The 16,481-nt window shown below is 31.2% G+C and overlaps 2 protein-coding genes across 2 annotated transcripts; both read right to left on the minus strand.

Annotated features, from left to right (window-relative positions):
* Positions 1-4,925: 4,925 nt before the first annotated feature.
* LOC132732892 (uncharacterized) lies at positions 4,926-9,830 on the minus strand. The gene is made up of 5 exons (XM_060719422.1): positions 9,674-9,830; positions 6,807-6,893; positions 6,186-6,332; positions 5,823-5,975; positions 4,926-5,465 (listed from the first exon to the last, which is right to left on the minus strand). Exons 1-5 carry the CDS (start codon positions 9,738-9,740, stop codon positions 5,287-5,289), a joined length of 633 nt encoding a protein of 210 aa, XP_060575405.1. The 5' UTR covers positions 9,741-9,830; the 3' UTR covers positions 4,926-5,286.
* Positions 9,831-11,951: 2,121 nt separating this feature from the next.
* LOC132732893 (uncharacterized) lies at positions 11,952-15,947 on the minus strand. Its single transcript, XM_060719423.1, has 5 exons — positions 14,793-15,947; positions 14,070-14,159; positions 13,176-13,322; positions 12,830-12,973; positions 11,952-12,478 (listed from the first exon to the last, which is right to left on the minus strand). Exons 1-5 carry the CDS (start codon positions 14,851-14,853, stop codon positions 12,288-12,290), a joined length of 633 nt encoding a protein of 210 aa, XP_060575406.1. The 5' UTR covers positions 14,854-15,947; the 3' UTR covers positions 11,952-12,287.
* Positions 15,948-16,481: the final 534 nt, after the last annotated feature.

Below are 16,481 nucleotides of genomic sequence, written 5' to 3' on the forward strand. Positions count from 1 at the left end.
AATTCATTTCTGCAATAAAAATATTTGCATAGTATATACTGAAAAATGAAAGTTTTCAATTGAACATCTTAAACAAAAGAAAAACAAAATCTAAAGATTTTCGCTACTTTTCTCAACTATACACAGTTAAAGGAAGAGCAGTTTGTATCAAATCGGAAGTTGTATCCAAGGCTTAAAGAAATACACTTAAAGTCTTCTTCTATATGTTTTTAGTAAACTCACATTTATCTTTAAATATATGTGAATGTTTATAACTTTTCCAATTTAAATCAAACGTAACAGTGTTCTTTTTCTTCTTTATTCTTTATGTGAGATTGTTCGTACTTTAATCTTTGAATATCTTCAATTTCACATGCCATACGATACATTTGTTGGTAGCGCTGATTTTAATCATAACTTTTACATAAATAAATAAATTTCAACATATAGAATGCAGTCTCAAATGATTTTGCGCAGCTTTTATTATATATTTTCTTAATTTTCATCGTGATTTCCTCAATATGTACACAGAGCAAGCTAGAATTAAACATATATAGATGATTTTTAAGTATCTAAATGAAATTAAAAAAAGTTTTCAAGACATTTATATAATTAAAATTTTACAGACCGAAGAATCTGCTACTTGTCCAAAACTATAATTGTAAATATATTTTACCTGATTTTATGTATTATTAACTTGTGTGATTACAAATAAGGGTATTTACAGCTACAGAGTTGGATGAGTGCGGGCTGTGTTCATTATGATTATCACAAACATCTTTTAATTGGCAATAATTAGTTTCCTTATCTTCAAAATAAAAAAGGTATGGCAGGACAAATTGGTTAGATTAGGTAAATTTAATAAATATGTCTGAAAGTTCAACGTCAGTTCATGGAGTCAACTTTTTCAACAGCAATGATTAAATGTCTGTAAAACACATTTTCTTTAACATGATTGGATAGTTTATTTGTAATAAATCCCGCCTCATTGTTGTATCTTATGACAATCAGCACTAGTCGTTAATTTATCGTTAAATGAAACTCCAAATAACTCTGTTAAATTATTTGTTACAGAATAAATATAAATAATTTTAAATACTTCGACATCCTTTGTGAAATAAGATACATTAGGACTAAATATAAAGTATACGGCATTTTATCATGTTAAATGAAAATATATATTATATTTCACAAAAAACTTTGAAATAACCTTTTTACCAAGAAATAAAAACAAACAAAATGCAAAACAACACAGTTTTCTTACGAATTTCCTCACCTGTAAGATGTAGCTGCAATTTTACACAGACACTTGATGTGTGTTGCTCCAAACGTCTTAAAATCCAAATAAATATATATTTGTCAATCTTACCATAAATTCTTATCATATATGTAAAAAGTTCATATTTCAACATCTATGATGATGCACAAGATAACAAGAACTGTCACTGGAAAGTGACTGATGCCCGACATAAAATTACTGAGATATGCAATTGAATATGAGCCTGACCGTCTATGATAAATATCATTCCTTAAATTTGAAATTCCATTAGAAGTGTAGGAGAAAAAGTCTAAACAAATTTTACTAAAATCATCATCAAGGGCCAACCGCTGTGCAAAAACATGGCACAATGCACAACTAGGCTTGGAAAATCGTGACACCATGCAAACAATTTTATAAATTTTCACTGAAATTTCGTATGTGGTTTTGGAGATGAAATATCAAGATACTGTGCACAACAAGGCTCGGTGACAATAATCCTGTGAATTTTCACAGCTGTTGGAGATGAAACGTGGACAAACTTATTTTACTTGTAAACTGACCATAAAGGCGGACAAGCTTATTACTATAATATGTCTATAAAGAGACCATAACTGTGCCAAAAATAATTAAGGAAAAATAAAGACAGTGAGAACAACTAGGCATGGTGACAAACAATCCTGTGAAGTTTCAGTGGAATTCCCTAGCAGTTTTGGAGATGTAGCGTGGACAAGGTTATTTTACTTGAAAATAGACCATTAAGGGACCATAACTGTGCAAAGAGAGCTAGAAGTGGTTTTTATCACAAAAATTATATGTCTACCAAAACAATGTATGGTACTGATCACTCCTGTGAATTTTGGTCAAAATCCCACCAACTGTTTGGCCTTTGAAAGAAGACAAGATTTTTCCAATTATAGTCTGACGACCATTTTGTGCAGTGGAGCGGAACATGTCGGCGATATGCACAGCTAGGAATGGTACTGGTCACTTTTGCGAAGTTTCATTTGAATTCAACTAGCACTAAGACCTGTGAAAACCGGACAATTAAACAACTGTGGGCTTTTTTGTGCAACCGAGCGGAACGTATAGACGATATGCACAACAAGGGATAGTGCTGATCACTCCTGTGAAGTTTCATTGAAATCCTGCCAGCGGTTTGACATGTGAAAACCGGACAAAATTCTTCTATATATAGCTCTGGAGGCCACTTTTGCAGCAAAGCGGACTGTGCCGGCGATATGCACAAGTAGGGATGGTACTGATCACTCCCGTGAAGTTTCGCTGAAATCCCCCCAAGGGTTATGGAGATGAAGCACGGACAATGTTTCCGGACAAACGGACGGACGGACGAGCAGTGAGATAATTATAAACCGCCCATCGGGGGCATAAAAATGTTCGCTCTAAAAATTCCGCACACCTACACTCAAAATCACATTGTATTTTATTCCATTTCCAATATTTTTACATAATCCTTTTGTCTATCGACACAATACATCATATTCTCCACGATAATGGTCAATTCTTAACTTTATATTCAATATAAACAACACAACAGGCAAAATAAACATCAAAACTATCGCCGGTTTACTCATTTTCAAAATCTTTCAACAATCTAACCTTGTTCCCGTTTTGTAAAGTTTATGAATCACTAACAATGACACATCTTATTTATTGTGCCATATTTTAAGATAGGAGATAGTTATTATGGATTGTTTATTCCGATCATTACAGTTTTTAATGGAGTTGTTAACTGATTCACATCTTTCATCTATCATAATAAATAATTCACATTCTACACGTTAAGTCGATCTCATTAAAATCATACTAAGCTAGGTAGTAGAGCGTCAATAAGGGAATGATTTTAGTGAGATTTACAGTTAGGATTTTTAGGTTCAAATACAAATTTTTAGCAAAGGCTATAGACCTAGTTTGTTTTTAAACAAATGGATACACTAAACGGTTTCATTTTCACTATTAAACTCACTCATTAATATATGAAGACAATACTAAAAAAGAACTTCCTTGGCCGAGTTGTTAATGTCGTTGTGTCAAACCATTCTGACAGAAAGGATACATGTATATTTCCTATTGTGGTATTATAATGCATAGACTGTCAAGTTACTTGGCATGAATCTGCAATAGGCCACTGCCTACAATCGAATTTTTAGGTTAAACTTATATTTAGTTTTTAAGCCTACATCTAAAAGACTCTGCTTACAAACTGCTGGCCATGTTAAAGCTTTACTTTACGAGAATTTAGCAAGCCAACCTACGCGTAAACTTAAAGGTTATCGTTTCGACTAGAATGGTATTTCCTAACTCCTTGTTGTCAACACGCAGGTTGGCTGGTATGATTCTCTTTTCTGCCGTCTTCGCAAACGAGCTGCTGTGTCGAATAAGTTATCCATGTAATATAAGAATATTTAGATATGTGCTTCTTTTAAAATCGAAATATATGAGATTCATTTTTACACAATAAATTCGTTGATATATTTGATAAAGAATTGAAGTTCTTTCTAAAACCCTACAGAAAGGAAATTTTAAGAATTAAAATCATATATTTTAATAATCTTGTTTATTTTGATCAAAAGTTATTATTTTACGTGAACATTATCAATATTTATTTAGGTTTCATAAGACGTTCTTCAGGAGAGTGTTTCTAGTGGGAATATATCGATGACACAAACAATATTAAATGATTCTATACTTCATAACTGTTAAGTGCAAAGACACATTGTATTGTTACTTCTAACATGCTATATAGGTAAAGGCACTGGTACAGGATTCCAGTGAAAACTGTCTCTAGATTTTCCTGGTCGGGATCATATCATGCTAATAACGTGCATTTGATGTTTTTAACATCTGTATAGTTTTTATTTGTTTGGATCGTTAGACCAAACAAATAATGGTAGCGAAATTTCAGACCCTGATGTTTTTATTTGCAAATGCCGAAGTTGTCCAAACTCCCCGAAGCGGTTACTTCCCTTCATATGTACATTAACGCCGAAAAAAAGGGAGATCACTGCGTAAAGATTGTCAAAGGACAGGCGCATTAATTTTCGTAACGAAAAAATAGTTCACGATTGGTCGAAGATTTCTAATATTGTGTTATTCTTATAGATATACATGCTTATATTCAGCTCCTTGATTACTTACTTCAATGTTAAACAACAGGTGTACCGTGAACAAAATATATCGAAACTAATAAGGGTTACAAACTCTAATTAAGATAATATGGTATTCTTCAGACTGTTATCTTATAACTCCCCGTGGTCGAGGGGTTAACACGCTCGCTTTTGAAGCGAGAGGTCCGGAGTTCAGGTATCTCATGTGTTTTGTTGTTGTTGTTGTTTTTTTTTGTGTTTTTTTTTTTAATTAAATAACATTCAATTGAATATTGCAAATAGTCTTATAGCCAATTTACTATAGTTATAACACTGGAAACAGAATTTGGTGACAATATACAAACCAAACAAAATGGTTTATAATCTCACAACTTTCACCTTTCCGACATTCTGAGACCCAAACAAATTCAGCGCCTTCTGTGCTTTGATTTATGTATGCTTCAAAATTCACTGCCATCGATTTATATTTGTTGTTGTAAATGCAATAAAAGAAACCTGTTTGTTTACCACTCTTTTCAAATGTTTGTTTTCTTTCTACCATGGATTTGACAAAGAGATGGTAAATGATAAATTGTTTAATAATATATTTTGTCTGAAAGAATTGAAAGAAAACATAAAAATATTACATAGATTTGGGATGAAAATTGGCAAATTGAATGTGTGTTAAAAACTTGTTAACATGTTGAAGAATAATGGCCGTTTCAATAAGTGGTTCTCAGGTACAATCATTTTCATGTTAAGATCAACTTAAATAAACTCAATCTCCATCATCAGTTACAAACGGTCTCAATGATATAAAATGTTGGAATCATGAAATGTTATAGCATTTACATAATAGATCAAATCTTCTTTTAATTTCATGTTTCTAAACGACATATCGTAAGTAATGTTTAAGATTGTTATAGTTATTAAGTTTTGGAGTTATTCTGCTTCACATCCAGTAAATGCCGACATCAGAAAAGTAGAAGCACCACCGGTTCCTCCTCCAATCACAGCAGAGCCTGTTCCACCCACGGATCCAACAGCTCCAACACTTTGGGCCCATGCGAATATACTTCCAGCTGCCGTTGATGATGATTGAACCGCTGCCGCAGTAGAGCCTTCATTACAAACTTATTTTTATAAGATAGTGAGCAGAGGGAAAAGTAATGCTTGTAATAGAAACTTTTCACTGACTACAATCACGGGGAAACAAGGAACAACAAAAGTATAAACAAATATTTCTATATTCTTGCCGCCTCGTTGAAATATATATAAATATAAGAAAAGACCATACGGTTTTTCTTTCGTTTTTAAATAATTCACACATAAAATAGATGCTATAAAAAGTTTATGTGTATGAAGGTGTCATGTAGTGACTGGCGTGAACAATTATTACAAGACTAAAGAAACAAAAAGAAATTATAATCATCTTGCATTTAAGTAAGTTAAATTTTGTAGACTTTAAACCATTTTACCTGCAACAACACCGCTTGATGTAAACCCAATAAAACCAAGGACTACAGGGGTTGCAGCAACAACGGCGGTTCCGAAAGCTACGGACGACCCAACTATTGCAGTTACTTTCAATCCCGTTTTTCCCCAATCCTTAGCTTTTCTAGACCAATCATCTGAAAATATTTTTCTTTGCAATTTCATCACGAACTGTAATACACTCCTTAGACTGAAATTGAGCATGTTTTCGTTCTTATAAAATTTCAAATTCTGTAAAACTTTTAATTGATAAAGTGAAAAAAGTATTTTATTTTGTCTATTCTGATACAATGTCCGATACCGAAAGTGTTAAATATTGATTTTTACTTATTTTACTCTTTACATACCTTTAATACATGTTGGCATTTTATCTATCCACTTGCGTTGGACGTGACATCCACTTGGTACGAAATCAGTATCACATCTTAGAATACAACGCTTTCCTTCTTTATAGTCTACATCCCAGTGGCCATGCTCCATTCCATCTCGATCATCTGCATTCATAAATATGTCAGTTTTGTTGTTGTTGTTGTTGTTTTTTCCAAATGAGCGAAAATATTGTGACAAACATGTTAATGTTAAAGTGGTCTAGATATTTTGCGAACGATAAATTAAAAATGGATTTGGAAGCATGTATATATAAAAAACGTCAGAACATGAATACTGAAGTAAGTTATGGGAACAAATTATAAGAAAGTTTTGCAATTTTTTCTTATATATTGTCTTTTTTAAATTAAATCATAACATGTTACAGATTGTGTAATGCTTATATTTTCGCGTTAAATGAATATTGTCGTTCTTAATTATTCTGACGTCAATATATTTTTACATCATCTATTAAACTAATTTCTTTTCTCACTATTAGATAAATGATAATAACTTTTTTCTTTCATTGAAACAACCGGATATGGTTAAATTAGATATACGCCTTTAAGGAAATGCGCTTAAAAAGTAGTTAAAGTACACACCCTTTGTGCAATTATCGCTTCCTTCCACATTCCTCTGTGTGCAAAAGTCAGGAATCTCGTTTTTCGGGCATTGCTTATAACATTTGTCTTTAAAAAAACAACCAAAAACAGTGATTAGTGCAACTCAAGAACATTATCTTCCATGTCTTCCTTACCAAATTAAATAATTTAGTTATTTTAACTTGCTAAGAGTCGTTGTATCAATTGTTGAATTTTCCATGATTACAAAAGGAACAATTACCTTTCCATTTACAAATTATTTACGAGTATTTAAACGTTGTTATTTGATCCATAATCTATGTAGCTCCATGGAGAAAACTATCGGTGGGGGCTTTTAAATACAGGTTTCTCAATAGCATTTGTAATTTGAATAGGCTAGCGTCAAATAAATTTAGTCTATTGAAATAAAACCAGTGAATGAAATGAAAAAAAGTTATGAATATTCTACGGTGACTGGGACGTAAAATTTGAAATTAACTTGTACTTGTTTTGTATAAAAGCAGAACTATTATATTTCTACTAAAAGGATTATAAACTTCAATCGAATATTTGTTAGTTTGATCCAGGATCTGTATGAGAGTATGTAAGGAAATATAGAAAACTATGCGGCGAATTAGATAATAATAGCGCCGACTTCTGTTTCTGATTTATAGAATTTCTACCACCGTCATATCTATGTACAATTTTTACCATATATTTCATAACTGTGTATTACCTGAAGCCTTTATCAATGGGTTATTTTCCCTATATATGAAAAAGATAGATACTCTCTTTAATTATCCAGACACCAGGATTGTAAATAGTATTCATTTATATTTTTTTTACTCTTGTACCATATCTACATAAATCTAAATAGCTTATGTCAACGAAATGTAAAATACAAGTTTTAATGGTGGCGAAAGTTATAGATGAGTCAACGAAATGTAAAAACAATCATTTGAAATTCTTGAGAATTAGTCCGAATTGCACCTAATTGGGAACATAACACTTTTACGTGATATTTCTAATTTTCTATAATTATTTTACCGTTTAAGGTGGAAACACTTGCATGATGTGTTTTAAAATTATCAATATTTTTTTTTAATTTTACAAACAATCAATTGTTAATAGTGAAAATCTACTAAAATAAAACATTCGTAGTGGCATCTGCCATAATAAATAGAGATATTTTCTGCGTAAACTTGTATGTTTACTTTATTGTTCGCATAAAATTATTCATACAATGGTATTTAATCATTTTCTCAAAAAGAAATAATTGTTTTATTGTCGACCTTCTCCGGTCTTATCATTTTTCTTTTTTTCTCTTTTTTTTTTCTTTTTCTCCATAACAATGTTGAAAATAGTAAATGAAATATCTTTAAATCACCAAAAATGTTTCCCGAAGGAAACCATTTTACTTGTTCATTTTATTGGACGGAGTACCGTGGAGACTGTCTTTAGTGACCTTTCATTTGAAAAAGCAAAAGGGTCACTAGAAACAATCCCTTCAGTTTGTTAATTGATAAGTTCCCTTCCATGTACTCGTAATAAGTATGGTTGTATAATAAGAATACACGTTCGTTACTACTTGTATTATTTGACTTAACAAATAAGCATAGTTTTATCCTATGTAAATCATCAAATAGAATAATGAATGAAGTAGTTTGGGATAAAAATATCTACACAACCTAGTCATAAATGTCATGCCCAATATATATTAGATTTGCTATGGATAAAATGGTTAATTGTTCTTAGAAGTTATTAGATATTTGTGAACGCCACGACTTACTAGTATAAATTGTGAATGGCCGTAAATGATAGATGATACTAATATTAATACGACTGTAGATATTTTTTATCTATTCTTTATGAAAAAGCCTATATTGTTTCTGGAAGGTCTTAAATGTGTCTAGGTCAAACAATAACCGCACGTTGAAGAGTCCTTGATACACAAAGTCCTGAATGTGAAACGACAAGACGTGAGCTTCGTTATAAAAATAAGCATTATAAAACAATAGAACGAATTGTAACGGTCACCTGCTCATAGAAAAGCGTCGTAAATATCGGTTGGCTAAGCGCAAGGCACGCACTACTTTTAAGGCTTACCAAAGATAATAATTACATACTTTTGCTTCTACTCAACCCAAAATGTTATTGAAGGAAATTAAAAAAAAATAAAATCAAAAGCGCCAAAAGGTGGTAATATTAGTAAAGATGTTTTTTTTTCTCCAATTATTATGCAGCTTTCTTACTAAGTTTGAACCATTATCCCATATGTTGTTTTATTTTCTATAAATGAAATGTATCAATATTTATATGACGACTTTATTGACTCGTTCAGTGTGGACGAAATACATTTCTTTTTACTTCGTTTTGCTGATGATACGGTGCTAATATCTTACTCAAAAGAAGGGTTACAGAAACTTGTAGAATTCATATTGTCAGTTTAAATAGAATATTTTAATGTTAAGAAGAAAAATGTTTTATAATTGTATGTTGTATTCCCTGTTTATAAACATATATCTTTCATGTAAATAAAGTTACAATAAACCAATTTTTAATTTGAATAAAACAGTATTTTAATAAAAACAATTCTGAATTTAAAAAAATGTATTGAAAAAAAAGATTTAATTTGATTTATTTATGCAATGACAAATTAGTATAAGACTTAACATTAGTATTTGCTTTATTTCATGTTTTGATTTCCCCCTTCAATGTCATAAAGACCTTTTGTGTACGATTTAAAATGATTAATGAAAATAATGATATTTGACAGACAAACAGACATACAGACCTACTTGAAACGGTTTCAAAAAAGGCATAATATTATATACATGTATTATTTATCATTATAACATATCGTCTAGAATGTAAAAGAAATCACATACCAGATGTTTGTACTACAGAGATAAACACGAACAAGAAAGAAATGTGAACTAGCTCAAAGAAATACATTTTTATATATTTAATATTCCTAGTCCTCCTTTCACAACTGTTTATTCCACAATGAATATCGGCTATCGAGCGGCAAATATTTAGATCATTATTTTGCACACAAAATGTAAACGGGGCATGTTTGTAGTTCTCGTCGTAAGTTTATGTAATAAATACTGTTTTTTTCCATTGCTATCTCTAGGGATCGGAATACTTTAATTTAAAAGCCAAAAATTGATATTTATCTGATTAAATTGTACTGTTACTTTTGATAGTAATTCATTTTAAAAACGACACGTGATTCCTGGCCAGTATAGTATTATCTTTAAATGAATGCGACATTAAAGTTCAACATTCTTTTTCAACTTGTGTTATTTGACTCGATTAAACGGCTAAATTTTTATTTTAATATTGTACTCATATGAAGTTAATCAAAAAATTTAAACTAATCTGCTAACAGTAAGAATATTGAAATACTACACAACACAGTCAGATTGGCTAGTAACTGATACCATTGGCATATTTAATTTCTAGTAAATTCCTATATTTCCCTGTTTCTATATTTCTTCTAAGCATACTTGAGCAGAAATTGCAAAACGATGATTTTTTGTGGTGATTGCAGTCTGCCATCGTCCGACGTTCTACGTCCGTTGTTATACACTATTTCTTTAAAAACATCGGATTTAACTTAATACAGAAGTAGAGCAGTACCTCTAGACGCTTGCAGGAATCATGATCAATAAATAGACAATAAAATAAAAAAAAATCGCCGATTCTTACATTTTTCATTCATTATCATACATAAATTGGTGTTGATGACGAAAAGATGAATAAGATCTTTAAAAGTTCATTCCGTTGGGTGAAAAGGCAATATTTTAGCATTAAATAATTCAAGCGCCTTGTCCGATATATACCGGAATACATTATTTAGTGTGTTGCTCCAATCCTTCTTCTAGTCTTACTCAAAAAATATCCACTACTATACCACTCAATGGATTTTGACCTAACTTCACAGGAATGATCATAAGGCGGCCTTCTTAGAATTAAACGAAGAGTTCAAGTATGATGCATCAGAAGGTATAGGATATAAAAATAAGAGCTTCGATATTTAACAAGTAGCATCAACATATTGTCCTCTACAGAAGTTATATTTATCATGCCATTGAGTAAAATTTGGTCATGTCACGCAGGTAAGGTAATAAAGACTTTAATAGGAAAACACACGTATTATGTTTCCTTTTGTGACATGATAATGCTTAGAGCCAAGATATTTGACATGAAGCTTCAATTTGTCACTCCCTACAATCGTAAAAAGAAGGCAACAGTTTAATGCGATCACGGCAGTGCTAACTATATACATATACACCCAATGTCTGTATAAATAGACGGTGAGTTTTTTGTCAGTTTCTTCATATCTAACAACAAGTTTTAGGTTATCTTTATGTTATGTTATCTAAAGGATCATGCTGCCATGTTAAAGCTACTGTACCCAACCTACGCGTAAACTTCTCGACAAACATGATATATCCTGAATCATTGTTGTCAACGCGCAGGTTGGCTGGGTATGACTTTCTTTTCTGCCGTCTTCGCAAACGAGCTTCTGTGTCGAAAAAGTGATCCACGTAATATAAGAATATTTAGATATATACTTCTGCTAAAATCCAATTATATGAGATTCATTTTTACACAATAAATTTGTTGATAGATGTTATAAAGAATAAAAGTTCTTTCTAAAATCCTCATGAAAGTTGATTTTAAGACTTTAAAGCATGTATCTTATGTTTATTTTAATCCAAAGTGATTATTTTACTTGAATTTTGTCAATATCAATTCATCTTTCATAAGACGTTCTTAAGGAGAGTGTTTATAGTGGGAGTGTATATCGACGAAATGGACATTTAATCTTAAATAATTCTATACTTCATAACGGTTAAGTATTGTATTGTTTACACGTCATATAGGTATAATAGGTACTGGTACAGGATTCTCTAGATTTTCCTGGTCGGGATCATATCATGTTAATAACGTGCATTTTGGTGTTTTTAACATCTGTACAGTTTTTTTGTGTATGCTTCAAAATGCACTGCCATGTTTTGTAAATGCAATAAAAGACACCTGTTTGCTTACCGCAAAATGTCAAAGTCTCAAATGTTTGTATTCTTTCTACCATGGGTTTAATTATAAACAATGAGATGGCCAATGATAAATTGTTTATTAATATATTTTGTTTGAAAGAATTGAAAAAAAAAACTTAAAAATATTGTATAGATTTGGGAAGAAAATTGGCAAATCGAAGCTTGTTTTTGTGTCGAAGAATAATGGCAATATTAATAAGTGGTTCCCAGGTAATATCATTTTCATGATAAGATTGATGTAAATAAACCATCTATCTCCATCAACAGTTATCATTAATAATTTGCATTTTTTACAGAGTCTCAAACGGTTCAAATGATTTAACAATGTTGGAATCAAAAAAATTACAGATCAAATCTTCTTTTAATTTCATGTTTTTAAACCACATATCGATAAGTAATATTTTAGATTGTTATAGTTAATTAAGTTTTAAAGTCATTCTGCTTCACATCCAGTAAATGACGACATCAGATAAGTAGAAGCAACACCGGTAACTGTCCCCGTTCCTCCTCCAATCACAGCAGAGCCTGTTCCACCCACGTATCCAACAGCTCCAACACTTTGAGCCCATGCAAATATACTTCCTGCTGCCGTTGATGATGATTGAACCGCTGCGGCAATAGAGCCTGTCATCACAAAATTATCTTTATTACAAAATTATCTATATAACAAAATTTTAAATATAGCCGAGGGAAAAGTACTGCTTTAAAAAAGACTTTTTTCACTGACAACAATGTATAAACAAATATTTCTTTATTCCTGCTTCCTCGTTGATATATAAATAAAAATAAGAAAATACCATAAAAAGTTTTTCCTTCGTTTTTTAGTTAAAAAGCAAAATGTACGTATATAAATGGTGGCATGTGGGAAATGCTGGTAGAGACTTGCGTGAAAAGTTATTTTAGGACTATGGAAACAAAAATAAAATAAAATCATCTTGCATGTAAGTAGTATAAGTTTTGTTTAAACTATTTTACCTGCAGCAACACCGTTTGATGTAAAACCAATAAAGCCAATGACTACAGGGGTTGCAGCAACTACGGCCGCTCCGGCAACACCACCAATTGCAGTTACTTTCAATCCTGTTTTTCCCCAATCCTTAGCTTTTCTATACAAATCATCTGAAAATATTTGTCTTTGCACTTTCATCACGAACTGTAAAACACTCTTTAGACTGAAATTAAACATGCTTTAGTTCTTATAAAATTTGAAATTCTGTAAAACTTTTAATTGATTAAGTGAAAAAGTATTGTATTATGTCAATTCTAATACAATGTCCGATACCGAAAGTGTAAAATATTGATCTTACTCTTCATAATATACCTTTAATACATGTTGGCATTTTATCTATCCACTTGCGTTGGACGTGACATCCACTTGGTACGAAATCAGGATCACACCTAAGAATACAACGCTTTCCTTCTTTATAGTCTACATCCCAGTGACCATGCTCCATTCCATGTCTATTATCTGCATTCATAGTGGAATACGTTCGAGCCGCGTCAAGACAAAACCAACGTAATGCGTTTGCGACCAGCATGGATCAGACCAGCCTGCGCATCCGCGCAGTCTGATCAGGATCCATGCTGTTCGCTATCAGTTTCTCTACTTGTTATAGAGTTGGTAAGCGAACAGCATGGATCCTATTCAGACTGCGCGGAGGCGCAGGCTAGTCTGGATCCATGCTGGTCGCAAACCCATTATGTTGGTTTTGTCGTGACGCGGCTCATTTGTTAAACACGTCATAAATCAACTAGCAGTTGGTATTCAAATAATATAACTAAAGTGCAAATACAGTATTTACACAACGCTATGCCAACAATACTTACAAAATGACGTAAAACAAATTCTTATATTCAGAGAAATTATGTTACATTTTAAACTATGCATACTATAGGACCAAATAAACTGGACCAGTTAAAGTGATTGAAGATTCCCAAACATAATTTGTGTAATCTTTTACTCAAATAAGATATATTCAGCAAGAATGTCTCAGATTTCAATTAATTTCTGCAATAAAAGTATTTAACATAAAACACATTTAATTCACCTTTTTGCAGAAGGCACACGGGCTTATCAAATCCTTCAACACTACAGACTCGGGTTCCAAATGCCTCCTTGGGCTTCTACAGTTATAAAGGAAGTTGAAAAAGGTCAACAATATATATTATGTGACTTTGAAGGAAACTTTGCTTTAAAAATATCGAAAATACACACCATTGACACATTCATCACTGTTAGAGCCTGTTCGTGTGCAAAAGGCAGGAATCTCGCCTGATGGACATTGCTTCTTACAATCTGTTCCTTCTAAAAACAAAAAATTTAATGTAACATCAACATTGTATATCACTTTTTGTTTGTTAAACATTTTAACCAGTTAGTCATGTCACATTCAGATGTCATATTTTCACCTAAGGTTCTTCGATTTACTGGTGTACCTTTGATTTCAAATATTTTGAACTATTTTCAGTTGTTAAGTTTGCGTTTTGTATTAAAGTTATGATATATTTCTAATGGAGTCGTTAGTGTTTTGTTTTCATGTAATAAAATGCATATAATGCAGGCGTACGTTTTCATTGTCCTTAAGTATATTGTCAGACTGTGTAAAGCCATTCATTTTAGTTAAAGTTCACATATATCACATCAAAATAAATAAGTGAAATAAACCATTGATTAAACGACATAAAGGGGATATCCCATGGATATTTGAACCATCTGCAGTTTATTTTAGCCTCATCTAGTACGTGAATAAAATATTCAACTGATGAACTCTCATTGGATGAAGTACAATAAACTGATAATAATTGATCATAATATATCGGAATTCCTACTTTAGTTTTATATAAACTATTCTTATTGTGTTATAATTAATCACCTTAAAACGTGTCTGTAAAATGCATTAAAGAAACATAAATGATTATAAGAAATAATAAATCTTACCCGTCGTATAAACAAAAGCACACAAAAAATGAAAAATGCAGACAAAATACAATATATACATTTTTATTTATTTCTAAGTTTCGACTCTCCAACTGATATGATATTCAATTTTATATATCTGATATCAGTTTCGTTTAAATATGTGTACACTCATTGAAAATAAAACGGAAATAAATTTTCACAATTTAGCTTTATAAAGGCTAACTTTGACATATGCATAGCTAATAACAAATTAAACAAACATTCGTGGGTTAATACTTTGATGTAAACGAAATAAGAATAATTGCTGATAATGGAGGAATAAAATATTTCAAACATCAAAATAAATGTGATTTCAGTTTTCATTTTGTACATAAGTATACAGTTTGTTTTATTTCTTATTGATGGGCATTTCTATATTTCTTCATATTTTTCAATCATAATTTTACCGATATAGACTTTATTTTTTTTAACAATCATTACATTTGTTATTTAATATGACAAAAAATACACCCTCTGTTTTTGTTTGTTTGTTTTTTTGTTTGTTAATTTTTGTTCACATCTGGAAACACGTGGTTGAACTTTTTCCAATACGTACTAACTCGTAATGATAATGAATACTCGTCGAACTATTCCGATTTGACAATGAATAAAACTACACGCCTTCAGATTAATAACTTTCTGTTTATCACCATATTTCTACACCGTTATCAACGGCATTGTCTACATGTCTACATATTTAGAAACGTGTTTTAATTTCTAAGCTTAATGCTTGGTTTATTACATCTTTACTAAAGTAGGGCATTTCAATCTGTTATTTTATAATATTATGAATTGATGATATATGTTAAGCACAATTGTGGATACGTCCTGCTTATAATGAGATATTAAAGATAGTTAGTAAATATAGGTTCGTAAATTATACATGGACATGAATAAGGTTTGAACGTAGTTGTTAAAAAATAATAGTCAAACTGATGTTCTATGTCACTATTCATGCAGCCGTTTTTGCAGCACCAAACACAAACATTGATTTTTGTTACAATTAACAAAGCTTAAAATATGTGATACGAACTGTTTGTAGCGAAGTATACAAGCAAAATATAACATGTATATCATCGGGACCATAACAAATAGAATATGAACTTTTTCCCTCCTTATCAAGATAACTGATTAAAACTAATAAAATACATTAGGGAAAGCCATTGAAAATGATTATATTAATGATTAACATTGATATTCATTACTTAACACTGTAAAAACTGACATTTCAATTAATGGATATGAAAATACATGACTAATTCGTTGAAACGTCAAAGAAAACAAGCTAAGAATCAAATTGTAAAGAGCACGCATTTGTTATATATTGCGGATGATTATACATGAATTACACAGATTGGTTGGTTTTTCTTTCTGGGTAAATTAATGTGAATATGCTAATTGTATAGTACGTATTTCATAAATTTTATATGTTGTTTTATAAGCATTGTATTAAGTGTTATATTGAGTACGTAAGTTATCATGTAAAATGCATTAATATACGAGTATCATTTCAATTGTTTGAAAAATTTCTTAATCGCTTAAAGGCAAATTTTAGAATTTTTAGACCGCATATAAGAACGTAACTGCACCGATGTCCGGAACATCAGATTCAAAGAGAGCAATATATAGCAAATATACATTGAAAAACGAGAGTAAGCTTTAACAATT

The sequence above is a fragment of the Ruditapes philippinarum genome, unplaced genomic scaffold (genome assembly GCF_026571515.1).
Source record: "Ruditapes philippinarum isolate M1 unplaced genomic scaffold, ASM2657151v2 ctg358_1_1_1_1, whole genome shotgun sequence".
In the NCBI taxonomy this organism is placed as follows: domain Eukaryota; kingdom Metazoa; phylum Mollusca; class Bivalvia; order Venerida; family Veneridae; genus Ruditapes; species Ruditapes philippinarum.